Source organism: Megachile rotundata, chromosome 14 (genome assembly GCF_050947335.1).
Source record: "Megachile rotundata isolate GNS110a chromosome 14, iyMegRotu1, whole genome shotgun sequence".
NCBI classification, from domain to species: Eukaryota; Metazoa; Arthropoda; class Insecta; order Hymenoptera; family Megachilidae; genus Megachile; species Megachile rotundata.
Window position 1 is genome coordinate 4,079,897 of NC_134996.1, and position 27,309 is coordinate 4,107,205.

A 27,309-nucleotide genomic window follows, 5' to 3' on the forward strand; every position below is an offset into this window, starting at 1 on the left:
TTACAACAAAGTATCCAGTTTCATCTCGCATTTTAACACCCTCCGACTATCAAAACTCATCCCCGGAATAACATGGAGAAGCCGCACAATGATACTTCATAAACCTTTAATTACAGCAGCTTATTTCATGTTCGCGACCACAGAAACTGGAATACCACCGGAACGAATCTAATTTATATTTACCATCGATATTACCAACGGTACAAGTGAATGAAACAAATCTATCTTCGATTAACCATGCCGACAAGAGTACTCCGTGCTTAAGAACCGATATATCATTGAATCGATATGGATCGCGAAGAGACCGCTACACTCTTTATTACCCCACATCCCGATACAAATTAATCTTCCACGCTGATTGACCTTTCGCTCGCGAACAAGCTGAATCCGCGTTGACTTTATGCAAATTGAAACAATATACACCGCCGTAATACTACCTTTCTCTCTCGGTCGTTTAACGCACATCGAGCTCCGTGTTAATTGCGAGTTTTCCTCCGATCCGTGGCAATTAACGACCACGATGTAAACGGTGTGCGATAATAGCTCTGAAAAGGATAGGTTCTGTCGACACGAAATCGGTTTAACCCTCAACTGATCAGAACGGGTTTTAGAGACTATGCTGATTCTATTTTTCTTATTTCTTTTTCTACGTACAATCAAGTTTTTTTATTTCATCTATCGTTCAGCGGAAGTATTATACTGAGTGTAGCGCGTAATTGGAACCACTCTGATCATTGCGTATATGTAACGATTTTATTGAAAAATGTTTCGGACGAAAATTGAACGGAATCGAGAAGGACAGTTTCACATTATTAGTGTTTCTATAAATAGACGTGTGGAGTACATATGAAAGTCAAACTTGTTATGTTTAAATGAAATCCAGTACTTTGTGTTACGTTGGTCAATTTGGTTCATAATTGTGTATAAAAAATGTTAACTTAATAGTATCGAAAAACCACACTAACTTTGGATATATTTTAATTTTATCATACGAAGTAATACTTTTGGCAAAAAGTGGATGAAGTTCGTATAGTTTAAACTGAATTATGTAATGAGATACTCTCTCTGTTTTAATTATTTACATTTTTAAAAATTTAAAAGAGTAATTTTGTTTTTTATTAAATATAACTGCTTTCATTTTGTAGTGCGTGTGATATGTCCTCACGAATACTAATTTTCGACCCACGTGATTGATAGGACATAACCTCAAAAAAGAAAAAGAGTAAGCTCATCATAAAAGCATAAAATACTCAATCTCTGTCTGCATTAATTTGTTTCGTGTTTCTCATTTATTAAATATATGTATTTTGTTTATATTCGACAAACAATGCTACGAATATTATTTTGCGAATATACACATTTCCTCAAAAATATGAAAATGTTCGAGAGAAAGTAGAAATTAAATAAAAGGGTAACTAAGGGCATAATGTTATCTTTACTTAATAAAAAATGCAATTTAAAAAAATATCTTTTAAGACGTATATTTACTAAGTTATATTTAAGCAAAAAATTCTTACTCTTTCATTCTTCTTTCTTCTTCTTTTAGTAAACATTGAATGTATTTTATCACAATATTATGATAATAAGTTTTATCACATTGATGTGTTACCTTCGTCTTTTAAGAAATTGTGTTAGATAATGCATTAATTAATTAAATTGCAGATCCAATTTTACCATGACTCAAAATTCTAAAAATATCACATTAAAAACTCTCAGATCTTCAAAGCTTCATAATTCAAAATTTTTTAAATTCAAAAGAGCCCACGGAGTGCGAAGAGAACCAAAGTTTCAAAATCTGAAACATTTAAAATTCTAAATTCTTCAAGTACTCAAGTTTCGGGGTTCCATGGTTCAAAAATGCTAAAGTTCGAATGGACTGAAATCCCGAACTTCTAAACTTAGCAAATTTCAAAATGTTAAAGTTAAACATCAGAAATTTTAAATTCTGAAATTGATTTTCCAATGTCAATAAGTTACAAAATTACCACATTATTACGTTAAAAAATATCAAATTTCTGAAGTTTCACAGTTCTAAAATTCTAAAATCTAAAAATTCAACTGTTACGAAATTCTAATGCTTTATAGTTTCAAAAATTCATAGTTTTACAATCCCAATGTTCCACAATTTCAATCTTTTAAACACCCAAAATTCCAAAGTCTCAGAAATAAAACTTTAAAAATTTCAGCGTATCAAAATCCTAATGTTTAATGTCCTGTATCCTAATGTAAAGTCCCAAAACCGCAAGTATACAAATTTTTGTAAATCCACAGTATTAAAACCCTGAACTCAAAAGTTCAAAAATATCCATATCTCCAAAGTCACAGAGTCCAAAATTCCAAAGCTTCAAATTCCTAAAATCCTACAGTTTCTACATTGAAAAGTTCCACAACGCCGAATAAAATAATAACAAAAACATCTATTAACTGAAATAAAATGCAAAAAAGGAATTACAAAAATTCTTTTGTATGTATATATAAATAACCGGAAAATACAGTTAATACGTCATAAGCATGATACTGCGGGTGTAAAACGTTGAAAAAAAATGTCGTGGAAAAAGGAAAATGATGGGTGAAAAAAACCACAACAACCATTAATTATCGATGACACCTAGATGCGAACGTTACTGAAACGAGCATCATTAAAACCTCATTTGCCGAGCTGATCGCATTATCGCGGCTGCCTTTTTCGATACCGAATTCGAAATTTTAAATGGAAGCTTTTATAACGCGTAATTATAACGCGTGTTCCCTCACTCATCTTGATGCCGGCGGGTAGCAACGGGAACGAAGGAAAAGCGAAAATATACCGTCGTTTCATTCAGGGCCACGTATGAGTGTGAGTGCGTACATGTGTGTGCACGAGCATAACGAAGGTAATTACATGTACGCTGATACGAAAGCGAAAAGGTCCATTACACGTCCACTCGAGGCGGGAAAATACGGTTCACAATAACGCTACGCGACTCCCCTTTCGATTTTTATGAAACTTAATACACTCGTGAATCCAACGCGGAATCGTAACTCTCAAAACGCTTTCAGGTGTCTGAGCATTGCTTCGAGTGGCTCGCTCGTTTCGATGGGTCTTCAAAGCACCATTTTCACGACCCTTTGAACGGTAACACGATTTTAATTTCTATTCGGTCCTTGCAGATGTTTCTGTGGGTTAACAGTTACATTGTACACCTGGCTAAAATGTAGCCTTCCTTTGAGTAACGACAAATATCTACAATAAGGTGGTACTTCAAATTCAACTTTTAATGTTTGGGCCCGTTTTGTTCTCTGTGTTAAAAAAGTACCGGTTAAAATTATATTATATTTCATGATATTTTAGAGAATGTTACCCACCTAATAATATTTGAAATAATAAGTTTACACACTAGTTCTCAATAAATTTGAGAGTCGGATTATCAACAAGTTACATATCAAAAATAAACAAAGAAAATAGTATTTCATGCTGTTATTTAACTAATCTCGACAAGAATATCCTCATATTAAGAAATCAATTTTATTGAATAAATGCTATTATTTTCAAAATAAATTTTTATAGAGAGGCAATTATTTTTGATAATTATTCACTTTACTTTATAACAATATCACAATGTTAGAAAAATATATTTCAAACTTACAATATGTCGAAAAGAAAATTGCGTTATTTCTTTTAAAATACACAAAATAGACAACAATCCCTTATGTTTCGTTAAAAAATGTAAAAAGATACCATACTATTTAATTATAAGGGTGAAACACGTTGACAGATTACCCAACACAAAAATACGACACAAAACTTTCTTGTACGCTTCAAAAATTAAAAAATTCTGACACTTCGAAATCTTCAATTCCAAATGTTCTAAGTTCCCAAATTTCAAAATTAAAAAATTTTATGTTTTTAAAATTGACGTTTTTAAGGTTCAAAAATTAAAAAACTCGAAAATTATTCAATCCCTCAGTATAAAAATTTCAAGGACCCAAAATGTTGTAAGGTACAATTGGTTTCCGTGCCTCTGATTGCACTAGTGATGTCTTTAATAACTTTAACAGCGATATCTGGCCATGCGGTGGATCCTACAAGGAAACATATCAAACCGCGACACACCGATTTTAATAAAACTTATGTGAAAGATAGTTCTCAAGAAAATATTTTACCTGCTCATACCTGCGACGCTTACAATAATTATTCAGACATCAATTAATGGCATATGAAGAGGTATAAAATGTGTAATATATTGTAAAAGATTGTAAAAATAATGATATTTTTAATAAAAATGCTGATTGCACCTCTTCACAGGAGGTGATTTTAAATTATATATCTAATAAACAGTGCAACAAACAACAAATTCCAAAAACACGTATCCTCTATTTTTGTCCATAGTTTACGTACACGAAGTTGCAAAAAAATAGATCAACATTTAACGCAAAAATTTAAACAAAAATGATAAATTTTCAAAATATTATTTAACCCTTTCGCTCCGAACGACGGATATATCCGTCATCCACATGAAAACCTGCGGAGCCTAACGCCGGATATATCCGACATTCACATGATCGCCCTCTGGAGACGAACGCCGGATATATCCGACATTCATATGATCGCCCTCTACTCTATATTATATATTATTTCTTCACTTTTTTCAATTATTAATGAGACTTTTTTACCCGTTATATAAGTTTATATCTTACGTAGATATTATAAGTATATTGTTTTAAAGAAAAATTTCTTTTCTTCCAAAATACACTGTCCACGCGCAATGTGCACAGTTTCGGCGGAAGGTCCCGTTCAGGAGTGGCGCTACGGCGGAGTGAACCTCCGTAGCGAAAGGGTTAAACAGATAAAGTTTATTGAAATTTTTTTACGCACAAAAATTCCCTATTTAAAGACTAACAATGTATAAAAAAAAAAATTCAATTATCTTCTTTAATTCCGGAGATATTTCCAAAAATATGATTTCAACCCCCAACTTCGAGGGCTATTTTCACCCTTTCAATGATAAAAAAAAATATGTGTCAAATATTTTCTTGAGAACTATCTTTCACATAAGTTTCATTAAAATCGCTGTGTCGCGGTTCGATATGTTTCCACGTTAAACTCCTACTGAATCAAAAAGACTGTCGCCGCGTCCATGGGTTACATTTTTCCCTCCCTTTTACTGTGCCGAACGTAATTAGTTATAAATGTTTTTATATATTACTGTACTCGCAACGAATAAAGTCTGTAACTTTAATACAAAATACTATAATTACAAAATTTTAAGGTTTCAAAACACTATAATGAACAAATTTCAAGGTATCAAAATACCATAATTGAACAACTTCAAGGTTCAAAAATAGTATAATTGAACAATTTCCAAGTTCCAAAATATCGTAATTGAAAAATTTAAAAATACTGAAATACCGAAATTCCAAAGTTTCAGGGTACCGAAATATTATAATCAAACAAATTGAACAAACTGAATTACAATTCCGGAATTCCAAAATGCCAACATCTCAAAATCCTGAAATTTGAAAATGTCAAACTTCCAAACATCGGAATTCCCAAATCACAGAATTTGAAAGTTCCGAAGTTTCAACATTGCAAGCTTAGAAAATTGCAAAATTACGCAAAATTTAAAATATTCAAATCCGAAAGCACAAATTTCAAAAATTTCAGTTCTAAATATCAAAATTAATAAAATTCTAAACGACAAATTGCGAAGTATCAAAATATCAAAATTCTAAAACACCAAAATCCCAAATTTTGAAAATTTAAAAATTCCAAAGCATCGAACTAAACTTTCAGAATCCCAAAAGTGTGAAGTCCCAAAGAGCTAATATCCCAACTGCAATGTTTCCAAACAGAAAAAAAAATTGAAATGCCTAAAAGAGTGTAAAGTATCTTGCAGTAGCCTGAACCAAAGCTTTAAAAATATGAAATCAGTAATATTGATTTTTATATGATCGTATTATATAACGAAATGCGTTCATTTCTTACTAAAATCGTTATTCAACATAAAAGTTATCATAAATATGCAGTTCAAGCAATCATGCATCTTTGCCTTCTTTAATTAAAGTCAGTTCCTTATATTTTCTATATTTCTGAAATTTTTTGCTATCTACCATACTTCGTACATTTTCAGGTTCCGGTAAGTACCTTACAGTGAGGTCTAGTAAGTCTTAAAGGTCTGAAAAAGCCCATGCAAGATTTATAGCAAAAATCCCTTCGTGACTTGAAATACAAGTTTCGAAACGAATTTCTACAAAGTAAAGTTTAAGGTTTTTTTTTTGTGTGTGCATGTTGTGTGATCCGGAGTAATGCTACAGAACATAGTCAAAAGATCTTTATATACGACGAGAATTACACTTTAAATAGCATCAATGAAAGATAGAGCATGCTAAACCTGATGCTCACTTCTCATCTTCTCGAATTTTTAAGACAATACTTTTTTTTTTAAGACAATACTTCAAAAATGTAAGAAAAGGTAAAAGAAATTAGTTTAAAATTTTGTTTCAGAAAATAATACTTTTATAAATTATCACTGGTAGCTTTATTTTAACACGAAAGTAATATCTTTAGTAAAAAATATAATTCGTAAAATGTATGTATACTAAAGTTGTTAGTTTAAATTAGATAAACTCATATGATATTTTATGCTTACTTATCCAATATTTGCTCTAACTTGGGCGTAAACAATTTGTTTTAATCTATTATTACATAAAGTTTATATACGTATACATCTCAGCAATAAAAGATAATCGGTATTAAGCATTGGAAAATAGTATTTAAATTTTTATCATAGTACTCTAAACGTATTAAACGAGTGCATAACCTCGTATGAAACATATTTTTATATTTATGCAGTTGAAAAATATGAAAATATTTGTAATTTTTAAATTCCTAAATCTGATTTGACATTTGAAAATTTGAAAACTTGAGAATATGTAAATTATTGAAAATTGAATCTACAAAATTGGTTTAAGAATTTGAAATTTCCCCATTTGATAAACATGAAAGTTTCTAAATTCTTGAATTTTTACATTTCTTAATTTCTAAATTTTTAAAGTTCTAAATTTCTAAATTGTTACGTTACATTTCAAAATTTCAACATTTTTAAATATGGAAAACTTTTTAAATATCTAAATCATTAATCCTGAGAGTACAAAAATTTAAGATTTACAAATCTTTAAATTAAAAAACTTAAACATGTCTAAATCACTAATTTTTTGAATCTAAAAACATAAATCCATTAATTGAAAAATATGAAATTTTCAACTTTTAAGCTTTAAAGTCGAAATTTGGAAATTATAAATATTCAAAACATGTAAATGTATAAACTTGAAATTTATAAAAGTAAACTTATGCACGGTATAAGTAAGAATTTCTGATTGTTAATAAAGTATTGTTCAGTCAGTTTTATGAAGTACACGAAAATGTCATTATTACACGGAACTGTAAAGTAGAAAGATACACTAAAATCTTAAACGTTAATAAATGGTAAGTAGTGAATAGTAAATAGTGAATACTAAATAGTGAATAGTAAATAATGAATACTAAATAGTGAATAGTAAATAATGAATAGTAAATAGTAAATAGTAAATAGTAAATAGTAAATAATAAATGGAAGTAACAAAAGTTGTGATATTAATTGCAGAAAATTGCCATGCTGATATCAGCAATATATATTACCGTAACACAGATCCCTGGATTAAAGGAATAAAATTACGGGAACAGATACTACATCAATCGTAAAAAAGCGAGCAGTGTTCCGGCCGATCGTTCATATCGATGAAAGTAACAATTACCGTCTTTTTTACCTGTGTATCTGTGACCCTCTACCGGATTGATTACCATCTGTTTCTCTTTCCTTTCCATATAACAACGTGACAGGTACATAGGTACGACTGGTAGGCAAATTGCGGCTGGATTTCTACGTTTGCGCAACATATTGTAGCGGGGCGACACGAAAACTCGACGTGTCCGGCAGAATGTCGTGCCGATTCATCGGTATATCGATACGGAATATTAATTGGCGGCTATTGGTTTCCCGGATTACGTTATTTCGAACGCACGTGACTTGGAAGCTTGACGGACGCGGAGTTTCAGCGCGAGACGACTACGAGGTAGATGCAAACGGAATTCGGAAACTGCCTTGGGTATCCAATGTCTCACCCACCTCCCATACCTTCCTCTTACTCTTTACTTATACCCTCTAAAATGAGAAGGACAAACCGATTCGAAGGATTCTAAGATTTGAACCTCGGTATGTGGACATTTTTCATATCTTCAGGATTTTTCAATATCTAAACTGTAATAATTTAGAATTTTTTAATTTTTGAACTTCAATAATTTAACATTTTGAAATGTTCGAATTTTTATAATTTAAAAATTTGTGAATTTTTAAACTTCGACAATTTAGGATTTTGGAATTTTTATGATTTAGAATTTTATAATTATTAAACTTAAAAAATTTAGAAGTTGAAAATATTTAAACTTTTGTAATTTTGCAATTTGTAATTTTTTAATTTTTACGATTTAAAATTTTAGTATTTTTGAACTTTGATTTTTTAATGTTCGGACTTTGGTAATTTAGAATTTTGAAATTTTTAAACTTCAACAAGTTTGGATTTTAAAATTGTTGAGTTTTGGTAAGTTGGAATTTTGAAATTTTTGAACTCTGACAGTTTATGGGAATTTTAAGGCTTGAACTTTGACAATGTAGGCCATTGCCATTGGTCACATGTTACCTATAAATTATATTAATGTAGAATAGTTATTTTAAATCGAAACTAAAAATTAATATTTTTAGTCATATTATTCTTTGAGATAAATAATAGTTTGCTTTTCTTTAATAAAAAATTAAATTTATTCAATGACTTTTTACAAAAATGTTTAGAATCAATGTTATTCTACATGTTTGCCATTAAATCCTAAGTTTGACTGTAAAGAAAACGTACATCAGTGAAAATTTTGCAGCGTCTCTACTTTTCAAAATTTAATTTGTACATACTTTCAACAAAAATAGATTTCGTTTCCAAAATTTGATAACTAACCAGTTCATAAAAATATTTGGCATAAGAAAATATTGCAGTAAATTAAAATCGATATTAGTAAATGAAAATATACAATTTTATTTTACAGTAGTATCAACCGTTAAGTTCTTCTCTATTCTATGCTTTGCTACATATAAATATATGTACAGGTCTGCATATAAATTAACCTTCAAACTCGTATGTAACACGTTTCAGTGGCGCATTCAAAATTTAATCTTGGAGAGTGCCGAGTTGAACCGATACAAAGAGTTGTAATACAGATTCAATAAAATTGAATACACTGTAGATAAATATTATTTAACAATTACAAAAGTTCATTTCAAGAATAAAATCTATTTTTCTCTTCTTCTTTTAATACTTCTCAATTACTTCATAGGGAGCAAATTTATAATAGTTAACGAAAATAATACAAAAATAAAAGCCATGAAATTACACAAATAAGAAAGTGAATTTCAATTAAGCAGAGAACTTCGAAAAATCTATTTGCATTTCTCTTTGGGGGTGCCTGGATCTTCCTTCGGATTCGTATCTGATACATTTTAATTATAAGTCAAACTACCCTGCATTCATCTTCCAACAATTAATATATTTTAACATACTATAATCATAATTTAGAACTACATAATTTTAAAATATCAGTTATAGAATCGCGATTTCAATGAGCTGAAAATTTTCTTTATCTTATGTTCACTATTAACTTTTTCTAATTTTATATCACATTGGCTTCAAAAACATTTCATTCATATTTTCCAGTTAATTACACTTAGAACCATCACTTTTCAGTTTCGATCAACCTATTTTTAAACGCAATAGGAATTTAAAATATCGAAAATCATAGTTTCTATGAAACACGAGACTATCAAAATTATTTTGCTGGAAACACAACAGAAAATTCAACCAAAAAACGAAGAAGGATTTCTGGCTAGAAAAAAAGCAGGGAAGTCAAATCCGTCGTAAAACATGCTACGATTTATCATAGAACGTGCAGGTGAAAAAAAATTTATTCGATAGCGTCACATTCGTTTCAGAACAAAATCCTCCCGTTTTCTCGTTGTCTATTCTGTCTTGTTGACCATTCGACAGGACGAAAAAATATATACACGGCCACGTAATAGAAGGCAATCGTTACAATCGTAATTCAGAACGGTGGACAGAAGAACGAAAACCGTGGACAATTGATATCGCCTATGGAAACTGATAAAGTCGATACAGCCAATCGACACCGTGGCGAAAAATTACTGCGACCGCAGGTTTTATTTATTGTACGGGCGACGAGACGAAGGGCCGTGTCAAAACAACGATGCAATATACACATCCGATGGAATCGTGTCGTTCTTCGTATACATCCATAACGAAAGCGAAAGTTCTTTAACGAGTGAAAAACTACCGGCTGGCATTTTGCGCGAAATATTACGTGGATCGAGTACGAAATGGAATGCGGGAGGACGAAAGCGTGCCTCTGAAACGAAAGAAAATTGAGAACGAGGTAATCGAATAATGAAGAATTGTGTACACAGATAGAAGTTCGTTACTCGAATACACTGTAAATATGGATATAAAACTTTGATTGCCACCATCAGCAATTTAATCATTCCGGTATAAAAAGTATAACGTTGAGTTTTTATCAGTCTTTGCATAATGGTATGGTATGAAAAATTCAAGTTAATGATGGCCAGACTTGAGTGCATACAATTATCGGTTGATGAGATATTTCATGTTAAATTTATTACTCACCTCTACCTTCTGTATAGCGGGTAATATTCTTAATACCGATCGTATAGTTATTAGTAAAACGTCTGTCTACAGAAATGTTGCAATTTTTTTTGTTGCCGATTCAATTCCCGTTGGTTATATTCCAATATATTTTTTACTTGTTCAAAATAAACATATCATTTATTATTTGTAATTGATCTTTGATACTAACCATACTGAACCGATGAAGTGAGTTCAAATGTTTATTACCTTAAATTACGAAATTTTTTAAGATGCTTTTCTCAAAATTTATAATAATTTTTATGAAAATAAACAATTAATGTGTATATCTAATTGAATTATATAATTTGTTTGATTTTGTTTACTTTATGTTTAATTTCAAAATATGTATACATGTTGGTATACACATATAGTGTGTCGGTATGGTTAGTGAAAAATAATGTTTTTAAACGATTGTGTTTCACGATTGAGAAACTACGAATGCAACGTGTATTTCTACTACCAACTAAAGTATTCTGTAAGATTCCGAATTCGTGGGTTTACTTACCCGTCTGGCCGAAAAAAGAGTCACATGTAAATAAGAGGCACTATCTTCCGTTCATTTTTAATTTGCAAATTTTTAAACTTGAAAACTGACAACTTTTCAAATCCTCAGATTAAAAAATGTTTATACAATAAGTTTTCATTTTAAGAATCATTTTTTGTAAATTTTAAGGATTTTTAAAGTTGCTTATCTCATGATTTGAAAAACGGAGAATTCGGAGTTTTATAAATTTCAACATTTGTTAATAGTTGAATTTAAAAATTGTTTAACTTGAAAATTCAGAAATTTTCAAATATGATGGCTTAAAAATTTAGAAATTGTAAATTTTAACTACTAGACATTTAAATTCGAAAAGCTGATAAGGGTCTAGCCGGATAAACATGGGGAAACGGCCCCCGCACCAATTTTGATATTTATTCATTCTAAATATTGCTTTATATCCAGAAATCAATTAGGAAGGTTTTAAATAAAAACTTTTCCTTCATAACAGTAGAATTTTTTTTCAATTCTCCCAATACCCTTGCACACTTTTTATATTGGTGCATATGCAGGATTTTTGAGGCGTAAATAATTAATACAAACATTGTGATAATGTAACTAATTTTATTTTGAGGTATAAGGAAAACAAGCGTCTTATAAGTTACTCGCTCGGTAGCTGAGGAGAGAACGAATACCTGCTCCGCGGTCGGTATTACAAAACAGTGCATTTTGTAAATGGTGTAAAATATATTTTTAAAAATGGCTATTTCCATTCCTTGCTTACTATTGCAAAATCAGAATATGTTAGAGGCAATCATTGCAAACTGTGTGCTACCGGTTATCGAAATAATCGCGCTATCATCATATTCTTTAATTTATTTAACCATGTTCCACCCATCCGACACTCTTGAGGATTTTATACATAATAGTTCGATAGCAATGCATCATTTCTAATTTTTTTGGAGATTGTCACTCAAGGGGTTGTTCTCAAAAACCACCCACAAAAATTAAAATAATTTTTTTCCACCTCTTGTGATTAAACTAAAATTCTGAAAAAAATATATGTTATAAAGTTAATAAATATCTGTCTTTTCCTTTTGAATGTGTGCAGATATCACAACTCGTTTTCGAGAAAATAGACGTTAACTCTGAGGGTTGTTATCCCTATATCTCCCTTATACGACGGGGTAGGCGTTTGAAATTTTCTGTAATTGATTTCTGGATATAAAGCAATATTTAGAATGAATAAATATCAAAATTGGTGCGGGGGCCGTTTCCCCATGTTTATCCGGCTAGACCCTTTGAGATTTGGACATTTAAAAATTTGAAGATTGATAATAGGATTTACAACCACCCAAGGAAAATCTTAGAATCATTCCTCGTATATGTATTTTCAAAATTGTTATATTTCGAAAGTTATTATCATAACTACCATTTTAGTTTTTGTACATCTTATACTGAGAGCAGCAGTTGGATAAGATCAACTTTAAAAATAATTAAAAAATAATTAAAAATAAAAAACAACATTTTTCAAAAAATGAACAAATTTGTAATTCGTACCTCTTACTAATTACGCTATTAAAACAATTGCTCATCACACAGAATGCATAGAAAACCCAACTTTTTAGTCTGAAATTTGATATGGCAAGATAACCATCCTTAGTGGCAGAATAACCTTTTGACATCAAAACCGAATATCATTAGCTTCACTATTATATGATCTACCATTGTGCAAAGGCTGATCAGAAAGTCAGTACCGCACCTTGTGAACTTCTCTTCGTAACACGATTGATTTCGATCCTGTTGCCTCGAAGCATGAGCTGCTGTATTCACAGATCCACAGGTGTACGTACACATCAGTGTAACTTAGATGCTATGAACGTGATATCATGCAAATATGGAAATAGGGATAAACAGTAACAGTTTGTGGGCCGTTTACCTTGTAAATTAAATGCAACTTGCCAACTCGTCAAGTACTACTGCGAGTACTTTGGGAAAGGTTATATTAGAAGGGTTAGGAAACTGAAGTCACTAACATTGAGAAAGCTGACGTTCTAGGAGCACAAATAACTCATATGCAGTAGGAGTACTTATTTCTTAAGTACGCGATTCTTTTATACCTTAAAGTACGAAAATTTATATGTGAAATATGGAAAAATACAACAAATCTTGATAAACTAAACCATAGAAAACGCAGAGAAAATAGAGAGCTCAGAAGAAACGAAGTACATTCTGAAAACTCAATCATGAAATATTAAGAATATTTTAGGAACTAAAGATTACAAAACATTAGTGACTCGAAGAATAAAAGCTTTTAGAGGTTAGAAAATTTAAGAAGTTTAGAGGGCTTGGAAAATACAAAAATCTAAAGATTAAAAAACTAAAAATCTACACACATGAAAACTTAGCATAAGAAATACAGAAAACGCGAAAAAGTAAAAATTAAGAAATTTTAAAATTTTGGAGAACTAAAGATTTTAAATCTAAAAATTGAAGTTCTGAAAGTTAGCAAATTAGAAAGCTTGAAAAAATGAAAAAACAGACAATTCAATGCACTCGCAATCAAAACGTTTCGCAGACTTAAAAAGAATTGATAGCTCTGAAATCTGAAGCTTATAACACTTAAAAGTTTAGAAAACTAAAACTTAAAAAATTGAAGAGACTAAGAAAGTTAATATCACGAAAACTACGAAAACTATAAAAGTTCTGAAAGCACAAGAGAATGTAAACACTAAAACTAAGGCAACGATAAAAGATAAAATTCTGCAAACTATAACTTGCAATTCAGCAACATGAAGCTTAAAAAACTGAAAAATCTAAAACTTCGAAATATGTACGATCAGCGTAAAAACGCACAAAAATTTTCAACTAAATTTTAATCGTTTTAAAAGCTTATAAAGAATTCTATATTTATTAGCCTTTTTCGCTGTATTTCTCCATACATAACATCACTTACAAAGCTGCCCCATTAAATTTTTAAAATCCAATATCTACTATCACCAATAAATAAAATCTTGCAATATATCCTCACACAAATACAACGCATCCCCGTTTGATCAATATTTCCAGACACGAACTACAAAATCACAGAAAAATTCAAGAAAAAATCATCCTGCACCAGATATAGGAACCTTCCGCGTTTAATGTTTAAGAAATAAATAAATAAAAATATAAATAAAAATGAGGCTTCTTCATTTTTCTTATAATTTTCTTATATTTTTAGACATATAAAATGCAAAGTTTAAGAAGTATTAGAACTTTAAAAAAATAAAGTTACTCCATTGTCATTATAAGCGCCTAATGTAACAAATATCAACATCCAATTAACTCAGAAGAAAACTATTGCCAATCAGAAATAAAATAATGCACGTTAAATACTTGTTAAGAAAAAGGTCCTGTGCAAAAAAATATTTCTATTTAACCCTGGAGAAAATTATTGTTAACCAACTACGAAACGTAACAAGTATTTTTCACGAAAAAGGAAAATTCACATGTAACGAATATCAAAATGCAACTAACGCGGCAGAAAAATATCCTGAACTAAAGTCAGAATTCTAGCAAAATGTTTTTTCGAAAAAACGCGAAAACCGCGTGTGTCGAATATTAAAATCTGACTAACTCAAGAACAAATTATCATAAACTTAGGATAAAATCTTGCAAGTTAACACTAAAACTACCAAACCGGTCAAATGACCGCTCCACAAGTTTCTTATTATAAAATACATATTTTGTTAAAGTACATTCCTTGAAATCAGCATTGATTTTCATCAAGATAAAGAATAAACGTATGTACTAATTTATGTTTTGTCGTTTGTTTATTTATTTTTTAACTTCATTTTTAATTTCAAGTGAGGTACACATTATATGTCGGTAGGTTTAGTGTTAAATATTTTCCCACAGGAAGAACGTGTAACACAATATCAAGATCTAGCTAATTCAACGGAAGTTTATCATAGACCAAGGAGAGAATTTTACGAGTTAAATATTTTTCGAACTAAAAAAGGAAAAGGAGATGAAGTTTTTTGTCGTTAGAAAGCTTAGTGCGAGGAGCAGGTTTAAACAGCGCCTTAACTCTCGGTTTAGGATCCAAATCGTGTAAAAGGAGTAAAGCAAAGATTGAAAAGGAAACTGATGGAGACAAGAGTCCAGTTTACTCGAAGGATCATGGCCGTACATCTTTATGCAGATACAGACATCGCTATAGAGCTTTGTAAATTTTCAGGACGAGCACCTCTTTAGGGGTCGTGGCACACGCGCTTTGCGGATTTTTCAATCACGCTCCGTACTGACAGGATTAATAAAGCGGCCCACGCTACGCGGAGAGTTTCCAGACTCATTTCATGCAGAATCGAATTGGATTTCCAGGTCGGGGTCGGTGTATATCTCTCTATATACGTGTGTGTAACTGTATGAGTGTAACAGAGATACGAGCAGCGCGCGTTCATCCCTTTGATGTGCCATGCTCGAATACCATCGAGCTTTCTCTCGGCGATACCGCTCTGCACTTTGTTACATCGCCACTAAATAATCGGTTTATAAAAATTCATGGCAAGTCTAGCGGAACGATGAGTTTATATCCGGCCACACGTTTTCGACCTGCGTTGCGAGCGCTTGACGAATGGACAGGCAAAGATTATGAGGAGGCTACTCTTCTTGATGGATATGATACATGTTCCGTTAGACCGCACCTTATTCAACGTGCAAGGTGTCTTAATTTTTTATGTTAGCGGATTGAGCTGTATACTAAGTTCAAATGTCGGAAACTTAAGGGTAGTTCTTTTCACTAAAATTTTCCGCGAGAAATTAACATAGATGTCTGGCAAGTGTATAATAAGGTGCAATTCACTTAAGGCTTTCTTTGGAAGGAAAGAATAGATCTAACGATTAATTCTCAAGGACTAATAGATCTAACGATTAATTCTTAAGGACGAATGTTGAAGGAGGAGCTTCATATCACTTGCTTTCAATGTTCAAAGATTGTAAGTTTATTAATTTCAGATCACCAAACCATCAAATCTCAAATTTCCTCTCCAGACTACAGAACCTCGCATTTTCAAATTTCTAAACATTTAAATTGAAAATGATCAAACTTTCAAATTTCCAAGTCACCTAGACACCAGATAAATGGGTCCCTCAAATCTTCTTTGAAGGGTCCCAAATCTTGTATTTTCAAATTTTTAAACTTCTAAATTTTAAACTATGACATTTTCAAGCCCTCGAATTTCCCAATTGCTACTTTTGCAATTTTCAAAATTCTAAAGTATTCAGCTTCCTCAATCTTAACATTTTCTGATTTTTAAATTAAAAAACTTTCAAATTTTAAACTACCAAATTTTCAAATTCCCAAATTTCTCAATTCCTAAAATTTCTATGTATGTTTAAAGAAGTATATTAATTTCTTATAAATCAGCATTAATATTCTCAAGATTATGAATATGAAAACTAATTTGTTTTTCATTTATCATGTTAACTACCAATTTCATTATCAAATAATTGGAAGATAACGTTTATATAGAATTAAACTTGCATTATCATGTTTAATCTCAAATGTGAATCATGTTGATATCAAATTTTTAAAATTAAATCGTTAATATGAAAATTGAATGATTTGTAAGAAAACCTTTGTAACTGAAAATTGATAAATAAAAATTAATGTAATTAAATATATTTTTCAGCGTGTATAATAATACTGTTACTTGTGTCATTAATCTGCATACAATCAACGCAACGATATTTTTAAATATTTAAGACGTGAAAACAATAGAATAATCCAAACATTACTAAAATAGTTTGAAGATTACATTATTAATATATTTAAAAACCATATTTTAATGTGCCATATTCGATGAGACTTATTTTCACATTTCAGATAGAAAATTGATAGAATATAGATAGAGTTTTCCTAATGCCAGACGGCACTTGATATCGATTAGCAATATCTATCACATTTGAATTGTAATCCAGCTACTTTCCTAATTTGGTCGTCAGAATACTAGTTTCTTTAAAAACACTTCTGTAACCACGACCATATAATGTCTAAATGCATCTTGTATAATTTCTTTTCTTTTGCAAATAATTTCAATTATTATACAATGCGCTGAATTTTTCAAATATTTCGTAGGTGTAATATGACATTTCATCATTATATGCGTAACTATTTCCACTACACGTTCACAAGCAATTTTCACTCTGATTGGCGACATATACAATAATCTGAAAATCATTAAAATTTACATATCCGCATCCCAGTACCAGGGTGTATTAATCCTTGGTTGCATTCAGTTACAAATATGCTATATAAAACGTAGTATTAAATTTTTATATTCTATCAAAACATAAATGTTTTACAGTAAAAACTATAAAAGTTGTTAAACCCAGAGTCTGAGTTTCTGAGTTTTGGGTATTGCACTTCGTGCCGTCTAACTCCGAAGGACCACCCGACTGATTCGGGAATAAAAAACTAAGTCTGTTGATTACTAACTGATATATTCTAACTGGAAAACTGATATATTGAGACAAGATTTGCTGAGCTGAAACTGTTACTGATACGAGTGCTAAAGATTTCTGATTTTTCCTGACAACATTCGCTTCGACGTCAAGTCGGTTTCGCACCCCACCTCTTTCTCCTAAAAAGAGGGTGGGTTCTAATTCTAAGTTTGCTATTTCTTAAAACTAAGGTGACCAATACCATGTCATCCCCTTCCAGTGCGCCCAAAGCGCGGTACATCCCTGGAGCGGGGGTGACAGGCTGGTCACTGTCGCCAACGCATGTTTGGCAACATCGGGGAAATTCCGTCAGGTCAAGATCCTTGGGGACACTAATTTCTGAATTTCTAAGGAACCCTCTGGAATACGACTTTATGATACCCGGGCTGAAGCAAAAAACTGAACAATAGCTAAATTTCTAAGTGACCTTATGTGCCGCATACTGGCTGCAGGCCGGCCTACTGAAACTCATAAAAAGGAAAAAACTAACGGTTACAAATGACTCTACGAATATTTAGCCGTATCATAAAGTTGTCCCCTTGATGTCTTAACAAAAGTAAATAATATAAAACACATTATGAAAGCAAATCATAAGTAATGGAATTATTGAAAATATTTCTTGTCTTTGATAATTACAATTCTTTGTTGTATTTTCCCAAAATGATATTTTGTAAAATTATATAATTTTTCTTTAGTTATATACTTTTTCGATTGAAAATATCTGTTTACTATTTTTTTATTAGTATTGCTTATGAGAGTTTAAAAATGTATTCTTTCACGAAACTAACAAAATTATACTTTGAGCAACGGAGGAATAAGTCACGCTTTTCAAACTTTAATGAAGAAAAAATCAAAGATGTAAAAATTTTAATAGTAAGGTATAAACCAGACATAAATTTTAGAGTACTATATAAACTATTTAAAAGAAAATAATTTTTATCATAACAAATATTATTTAGTAAAATATTAATTTTTTCGTTTCATAAAATGCCATTTTCTAAATGAAATGCAATATTATTGATATATTATTTGAATTATTTTTTTTAAACTATAGTTGATGGTCATGCATGGAACTTCTAGAATTAAACATATAACAGAAAAAAATTTCCACCGTGAAATCAATAATTCCTTAATAAGCTAATTCAAAAAAAACCCTACGCCTACTCAAAACTAAAGAACAACATTCTCCGTGAAAATCATGGTAATTGCGAAGGGAATGGCTCGAACATCCCTCCGGTTTCCTGGCAAATTCGATGTGAACTGGGCTGGCGTTCGTCTAACGAAAGATTGAGCCGTCCTGTGCGATTGAGAAAGACGCGAATAACAGGGAAAAAGGTAGTCGCAAAACGTACATATATGTATATGCGTAGGGTCGAGGATTGAGGGTCGAAGGCAGAGCGTGAAGCCGGAGGATTGGTACGTTTTTAGTGGTTGCAGCACTCGAACGTGCCAGAGTGAATATATCCTGCACAAGTGCACGCACACATGCACCACCGTGTGTGTACACACACACGTAGCCTTTATTCTTGCTATCTCGGTGCACGTGCAAAAGCGTTGGCCGGCTCTTCGAATATTTTCCTTCTAATTTAATTTCACCGACCGGAGTAGTGCAGTGCACGCATTACTTCGCGCGTATATCACACCGGAAAAGGGAACAGATTGAGATCGAGAAGCACGCGTCTCGTACGATATAACGATGCACGATAGTAGTCTTAAAAAGTGAACGATTAGGAGACTCGGGAAGCAATCAACGAAGCTCTATGACTTAAACCTAATCCCAGTTGGCGAACGTAAGTCAAAATCAAGAGATGTGAGAGTTTTTGTCTATAACTGAACACAATGAATTTATTTGAAAAGAAAGATATCGATAAGGCCTTATTCTGATCCCCTTAGACTTTATTGCCTTAATAAGTGACGAGAAATATCATAATTTAACAGGATGCATAAAAATAATAATAAGAATAAAAATAAGAAGGATGAGAATGAGAATAATATTAAAATAATATTAAAATACTACTAACTGATGTAATATACTATTATTTGATACGCTTTATTCGCGATTCAAGTCTTGGAAAATATATATTCTTGTTCTGTGATCTTTCCCCTTTGAATTATGTTTTCTTATTACGTTGACATTTTAAATTTACATTTCCTCGGTTTCCCGAGTAAAATGTCAATGTCACGACAGCAAAACTTATGACTTTAAGTGTCCACGCGAAAACGTACACCAAATGTTTCATTTTATTTTCTTCTTCCTTTTTGTCTCCTCTTTCATTGAACCGTAACGAAACGTCGTAACATTTAGAATCCAACTAACAGCACTCGAGTTTCAGAGGAGCTCACTGGGTCTGAACGTTTACCGGATGTGCGATTTCACACCGCCAAATCCAACATTTACAGTCAACCGCGTATTTTACGCGGACTCCTGAAGGATCAATTTATTTTGGTTAATGAGAGGACGCGTCTTTGACGGGTTTAATTTGTCTGGGGCTCCTTCTAGTTTACGAATGTTGAATTTATTAAGATTTTGAAAGCACAATCTGACAAATTGTATGTGCAGAAAAATTGATAGATTTTACGAAGTATAGACATACTTTTTAAAAATGTTTAAAATTTATAGATATGGAAACGTGTGGAAAGGAAAATTGAAAAATTTCAACTGAAACGTCCTTATCTGGCTTCCTGGTATCAGTATTCACCGGACGTTATTCTGAGTGGATTTATTTCATTCTATATGAAATTATGTTAAAGCTAAAAAATTAAACGACCAACGGATTCTACGATTCCGAGTCTATATTTTTATTTAAAAATGACGCAGTAATAGCTGACATAAATGGATGGCAACTATTTTAAAGATTTTTAATATAACGAAGAAAATACGTGTTTTTCAAAATACCAAAGTTATTATTTTCACGTTTTGACATCATTAAATTTCAACAATTTTTTAATTTACAAACTTCTAAATCACAAATTTAAAAATTTATAAATACGTACTTCCGCAAATTTTGAAAATTTCAACAATTAAAAGTTTTCTAATTGTCAAAGCCATTAATTTTATTAATTTATTCTCCATGTTTTAAATATTTTAATTTCCAGGTTTGAAACGTAAGAGTTTACTGATTTTTTAAAAAGTAAAATTAAATTTTTGAAATTGAGATTAAATTTAAAAAATTAAAATTTTATTTTTTACATTAAAAATTTTCAGATTCATCAATTCACAAATTTTTCATATTTTCAAATTATCGAGGTTCAATAATCCAGTTCAATAATAATCCACTTGTAAATAAACTATTAATTCTCAGATGTTGAAATTACACTATCTTCAGAACAGTACTTTCTATTATAAACAACAACAAATACACAGATTGTTTAAATAAATATTTATTTATAACATTATAATAGTAACAAATAATATCAATATTGATTTAAGATAAATAGGTATCAAAGAAGCCGAATTCGAGATAAAAAGAGACATAACAATATGATACACAACACACAACTATAGACACTGATGGATCAACTTTAGCAAAATTAAATTGAACCCTATTATGATATTTAATTAAAATATTGTCATATACTTTAGAACATACGATTAAATTATTTATCACAATTTCCTTCTGTTACAGTGTTATCTACAAGTAGCTCTGCAGAACCGTCGCCAGACTCGAACTCAACGAAAATTGTAATAGAAGAAGAAGACGAATCGTTCCCAGAAATAACATTAGCCGAGTTCAAAGAAAGATACAGGAGGTTAATACCATACATGACCTATTACGTAGCCAATAATTACGTCAACGCACAAAGCGCGGTACAACCACAAAACCCCTCATTGAAAGATTTTCAAACAAATCACTTAGTCAGAAACAACCAACCATATGCTAGAGTAAATAATCTACCTAAGGAAAGTAACAATTACCGCGTGAACGTACAAAATCAGGAAAAAAAGTTCGTTCCTTCCGTGCAATTTGATCCTCGCAATGTGGGTGGTGACACAGACTACTTCGCCCCCGTCAAATACACCTCGAAGTTTGCTTACGAGGATTATTCCCTGCCCTATCAGTTGTATCGAGATCAGAAGGCATCCTATCCTGAAATAACAACGGCATCCAGTCAGATCACACAAAAGGAGAACAGGTACTACGCAAACGTGAGACCATTACGACCTTACACGACAAATGGCAGAGATAACTTGCCTAGGAAACAACTAGCTAAACCTATACTCGCTAACGTTCAAGACGAGTACGTGCTGGATTACAACATAAGACCAACTGGTAATCCTGCCATTCATTATCCTGTTAAAGACATTCAAGGACATCGATATCCACCCCCGTATTCTGACGTACAAGTATTAGATTCTGTACCAGAGAAACAACCTCCGATACTGCCTCCATCACATCGGAATCCGAACGTGAATCTGCAGCAAATAATCGACAGCTTTTTGCTAAGCGAAAGATTGCCAGAAATGTTAAATAAGGATAACCTAGATAACAGTCTGAAGACTCTGGTGGAGATATTGAACATTCTCCACAACACAAGGAAAGACGAATTGCCGAAAATCCAGGCACTTCCCCCAAGATTGCCACAAAAGGTTCGAAATTACAAGGTACGACCACAAACAAGGCCAAAAGTGATAACCGAAAGTCGGTTTCAAGCAACACCGAATCCTCTGTACTTAACCGATGACCCTGAACGCTATAAAGTCACCAAAACATCGTACGACGAGGAACCGAAACCTAAACCGTCTCAATCAAATTACAACACGAATGGTCTAATTAGCAACAAGGTAGTGGAATATTACATTCCTGTGGTGCAGGAGATCCCTACAAAGAACAAAGACATATTTCTACCGACCAATAGTCCACAGATTGAAGGAGATCAAGTTGATCATTCTTATGAAATTACGGAGGACCTTAACGACGACATTATGCAACAAGAAAGGTTTACTGTTCCATCGGTAACCACTGAAAGCCCAGTTTACAGTTACACGGAACCTAACGAAATTTCGACATCGCATAAAACTGAACCTCAGGTCAAATATGGTGCTACAAGAGGCAAAGCTAATGTTGATTATCCAGCATATGCCAGTATACCGGCTACAAGTTTCAGCTGCAAACAACAACGATACAAAGGGTTCTTTGGTGACCCAGAAACTGGCTGTCAGGTAAGGTTTTTTGATTACTGAAGAAAGGGGTACAAGTTTCACACGGTTTCAAGATATCGATTTTCTGTCCTTCATTCTATTCAAATCTCAAGTGTTTTACGGACGCACGTGAAAGAGCGAAAAATTAGTGGAATTACTAATGAAAAGGAATCTTTCTTTGCGAAACCTGAAAGTCTGTAAATTTAAACATTAATATATTTCCAAATTTCTAAATTAAAAATCTTTAGAAACTTGAAAATTAAAAAATTTGAAAGTCTTTCTGTTTATAAATTTAAAAATGTCTACACTTCTGAATTTGAAAATTTTTGATTTTGAAACATTTTAATTTGAAGCTACAAAATTTGACAATTTTTAAATTTTCTATCAAGACTTTATTGCCGTGGACAACTCCTAAAATAAATAGGATTTTTGAGACCGTTTAAGAAATAAAAATTTAACCCTTTTTGACAAAAGTTTTATGATTCTATTTTGATAATTTGATAATATGATTACAGGTGTGGCACTACTGTGACCTTAACGGTGGTAAATCGTCATTCCTATGTCCAAATGGTACCATATTCAGTCAAGTAGCGTTAACCTGCGATTGGTGGTTCAATGTTAAATGCGAAACAACGACTCAATTATATGTGTTGAACGAACGGTTGTACAAATATATTCTACCAGTAATGCCAAAGTTCCCAGAAGATTTTACTGGACCGGAAGTCGATCGTTACTTGGAGCTCAAATTCAAAGAGATGGAAGCAAAATTGAAGGAGAAGAAATTGAAGAAGCAACAGGAAGACAAGGAAAAGCTCAAAGACAAACCACAACCGGCAAAAGAAAATGAATAATTGCTCTATCTAGGATGTAATTAAGTTACTGTATACTTGTTGCCATTATTTGTTATAAATAGCAACAAATTTATTATATGTTGCGCTGGCTGTATCAGTGTATGTAGAGAAAATTTTATGAAACTCGAAAAATGTGCAATATTTTTATATTATAGTTTTGAATGTGATTTTTATATTTAGTTTGCTATAAGTAAAATTTGACATAAGGTGTTTAAGTTACAAACAAAAATCAAATTGTGTTTTATTAAGATATTATGCAAGCGTAACAACAAAATGAATTATTTCAACATGCATAAAATAGTTAAACATGTCAGAAACAAATAAGTATAAAATAACTGATACATATGAGTAAGTATTTTGTTTCCCTCTAGTCATATTTGTACTGTTTACTTATTTATGCCCGAATGTACTTTTATTACTTTACAGAAAATTTTTGTATTCATGCATACATTGTAAAGACATTTATGGTTATGTTTATAAACATATCACATATACAATATATCTTTTAATAAAGGCAGGCTTGATAATAAATTAATTACAAGTTTTACAATTTTGATTTATGCATTGCGATAATTAATGTTTTATCTTTGTTCTTATGGTATTATATATATTGAACAAATTTATTTATTTATCATCAGTTGTTATTGTATATGGAATATGGCAATAATGTTGTTACTGTATAAGAAATATAGCAATACTATTTTATAATAAAAATAAAAGTTTCAATAAAAACTTACCTTTTGCGACTGATGAATCCTTTGCAGATTCTCCGTTACACGTTTAACCACACTGTAGTATTCTGGAAGGAATTCCTCGTTCTGTAAAATATAAAAATAAAAATATATTATTTTCCTAAATTGATACTTTAGCAGAATTTTAATTCCCAATTATTTAAGATACAAACCTTTGCTAACAATGTTTTGTAATTATGTTTCTTGTGCAAGTGTAACATACAATGGGAGCATCCAGCAATTTCACAGTTTTCACAATAATATCCTAAGGGTTCCGTACACTGATTTGAACAAGTATTTTCTACTGTGAAAGAACTATCATGTATGCCTTCTGATAGCATGATTTTTGAATGGCTCTGTAATGCCTTACCATGGATCTAGCGAAACATATAGTTTTATTAAAAGATTAAACAATTGTTAAACAATTGTTTACATTATGTTTTAAACATTTCCATATTATAATAATCTTCACAAGAAAGTATTTTTATTTATATTATGTACATATTAGAATAATAACAAAAATTATTAACATTATGTTTTGATAAAAGAAAGAAGCTAAGTATATAACAGTTATGAGAGAAATATACCTTCCCATAACAGATATAGCAATATAACGCAATACATTGTGGGCACTTTAGTACTGCTTGAAGTCCACATTCATGACATAGACCTAAAAATAAATAAAAATTGTCTTACTTTAATTCAAAAGCTTACTAAAAATACTTTATTTCCTGATCCATTACAAACCTTTCTCAGATTGCTCTTTCAATTTGGAAGGGATTGATTTAGAAAAAGAAATTTCAGAATCATCTGTATCAACTGGTCGATTATGCGATATGACCATTAGTCCAAGGGCATACATGTTTAAAGGTAAGGATATCTTTTTGTTATCTTCAGATTGTGAAATAACATTGCATAAAGGACAAGGTTTAGGAATAGATAATTTTGCACATCTATCGCATATTACATGCCCACAATCCAACAACAAAGGAACTAAGCCACGTAAAGGTACAAATTCTGAAACAAACAAAAAAAATAATATTTCTAAATATCTTTTTCAAGTACTATTTGTTTTATAAATAAATACATAAAGCTTTGTATAAAATAAATAATCATAATTTAAGTATACACGTTATTCTAACCTCTATAAATATACTTCTACATTTTTCATTTTTAGTAACAGAAACACGTTACAACTTGACAATGTTTTTTATATACATGTTGGAATACCTTCAATGTTAATTTACGTATATATATAGGAAAAACAAAAAAAAATTCTTATACAGAATAATAATTGAAACGATACTATTAAATGTGATAAATTAATATATCGTTCGTTAACATATAAGACGAATAAATAATTGAATCATGAAAAAGCCGGCATGTGATCAAATGTTTTTCGATTACCTCGTAAAAAAAACTGGTGTTTGCAATATGTACAAAATACGTTACGAAGTTTTGTTGTGGGAAATGTATAATTACGAGAACACTTGTTATCATCTCGTGTGTTGAACATTTTGTTCATCACCGACTGGTAAATTACGAATTTTAAACGCGCACTATTGCGATCAGTACTGTTTGAAGTTTACACGCCACGACACGACCACGCGGAAACTCAAGCATCCAATAGCAAACATTTGAATGGAACACCGCGTGCCGGTAGGGGACAGAGGATAGAGGTACGCATACACTTGAACTTTTAGGTGGCAAATTTAAATACTTGTTACGCTGTAAGTAAACTGAAACTGTGTAAAGTTCTATTTATAATAAAAATAATCTATAAAGAAAGTACGTATTTTCTTCATTATGCACTCACATTTATATGCGACTATATGATAACGTTAAATGTGTCTTAAAAAATTGCAAATTAAATTAAATAATATTTTGCTGTAAATTAAGAATCTTAATTTTATTCTACTATTTGGTGGCTAAAACTATTTTGTAATAATAACTTGTATTTTACAAATATATTTAAATTACATAAAAATTTAATGAGATCTTATACAAAGGAAATCTATTTCCTTAGACATAAATTTACGTATTTTATCTACTGATTTATTTTATAATTTGTATATTCTTATTTAAATAAATTAAACGTCGACTATGAAATATATAAAAATATATATAAACGTTAATATAAAACAAATATTAGCAATATTTAAATGATAAATGTAGAGTAATTTGCAGTCGAAGATATTTCAAAATCAAGGAGAGAAATTTCATGAGTTGGCGGCAATAAGTCAACTTTCAAATTGCTTTCCCGCTCTACAGTTTGTAAACTTCCATAGATCATGTGATCGGTATATGTAAAACAGGCACAATTATAGTCACGTGACTATGAACATTTCACGATCTTCAAGATAGATGCCGCAGCAATCTTAAGCGGGATATAATTTGGCAAAAACGTAAAAAGCTATAAGTATGGATAAGCGGTGAAGTTATATTGGATCCATTGGATTCTAGGCGCGGTCATAAGCAAGGGTCCGTTATGATCCCACCCAACTCGATCGTTACAGCAAACAGGAGTATCTTGAACCTCAATCGTCATGTTCTAGAACCATAACATAGCAAAATAATCTTCACTTGGAATGCTTCGTGACCGATGAATACAAATCATATTCAGAAAAACGAATACGTGATTCATCGAAACGATAGTTATACCCAATGGCGTAGCTAAATGTGGACCAGGATAGGCTTGGCACTTTTAAAATACCCTATTCTACCAGAAATTATTAAAATAAATATAAGAGCAACGATAGGAATAAATATTTAAAATGCAATATGCAATTAATTACACATAATAAATACAGTAATGTTTTTATTAGATGAAAATATGAATAAGCA

The 27,309-nt window shown here is 31.3% G+C and overlaps 2 protein-coding genes across 12 annotated transcripts in view; one reads left to right on the forward strand and one right to left on the reverse strand.

Annotated features, from left to right (window-relative positions):
- The window catches only part of LOC100881700 (uncharacterized), a 131,212-nt gene extending 106,617 nt beyond the window's left edge, over positions 1-24,595 (forward strand). For 2 of the 3 annotated variants that reach the window (XM_012279166.2, XM_076539749.1), the window contains exons 2-3: positions 21,370-22,904; positions 23,399-24,595. In XM_012279166.2, the coding sequence (XP_012134556.1) occupies positions 21,370-22,904; positions 23,399-23,734 (1,871 nt within the window). In that variant the 3' untranslated portion in view covers positions 23,735-24,595. Of the gene's footprint in view, positions 1-8,126; positions 8,232-21,369; positions 22,905-23,398 lie in introns of those variants that run through there. The other variant, XM_076539750.1, reaches the window with a different exon arrangement.
- The window catches only part of LOC105661769 (protein meiotic P26-like), a 263,978-nt gene extending 237,857 nt beyond the window's left edge, over positions 1-26,121 (reverse strand). For 4 of the 9 annotated variants that reach the window (XM_076539772.1, XM_076539774.1, XM_076539773.1 and 1 more), the window contains exons 1-5: positions 25,873-26,118; positions 25,213-25,482; positions 25,053-25,135; positions 24,639-24,842; positions 24,472-24,552 (exon numbers count right to left, since the gene is read on the reverse strand). In XM_076539772.1, the coding sequence (XP_076395887.1) occupies positions 24,472-24,552; positions 24,639-24,842; positions 25,053-25,135; positions 25,213-25,482; positions 25,873-25,990 (756 nt within the window). In that variant the 5' untranslated portion in view covers positions 25,991-26,118. Of the gene's footprint in view, positions 1-1,694; positions 1,796-24,471; positions 24,553-24,638; positions 24,843-25,052; positions 25,136-25,212; positions 25,483-25,872 lie in introns of those variants that run through there. The other 5 variants (XM_076539770.1, XM_076539771.1, XM_076539768.1 and 2 more) reach the window with 4 other exon arrangements.
- Positions 26,122-27,309: the final 1,188 nt, after the last annotated feature.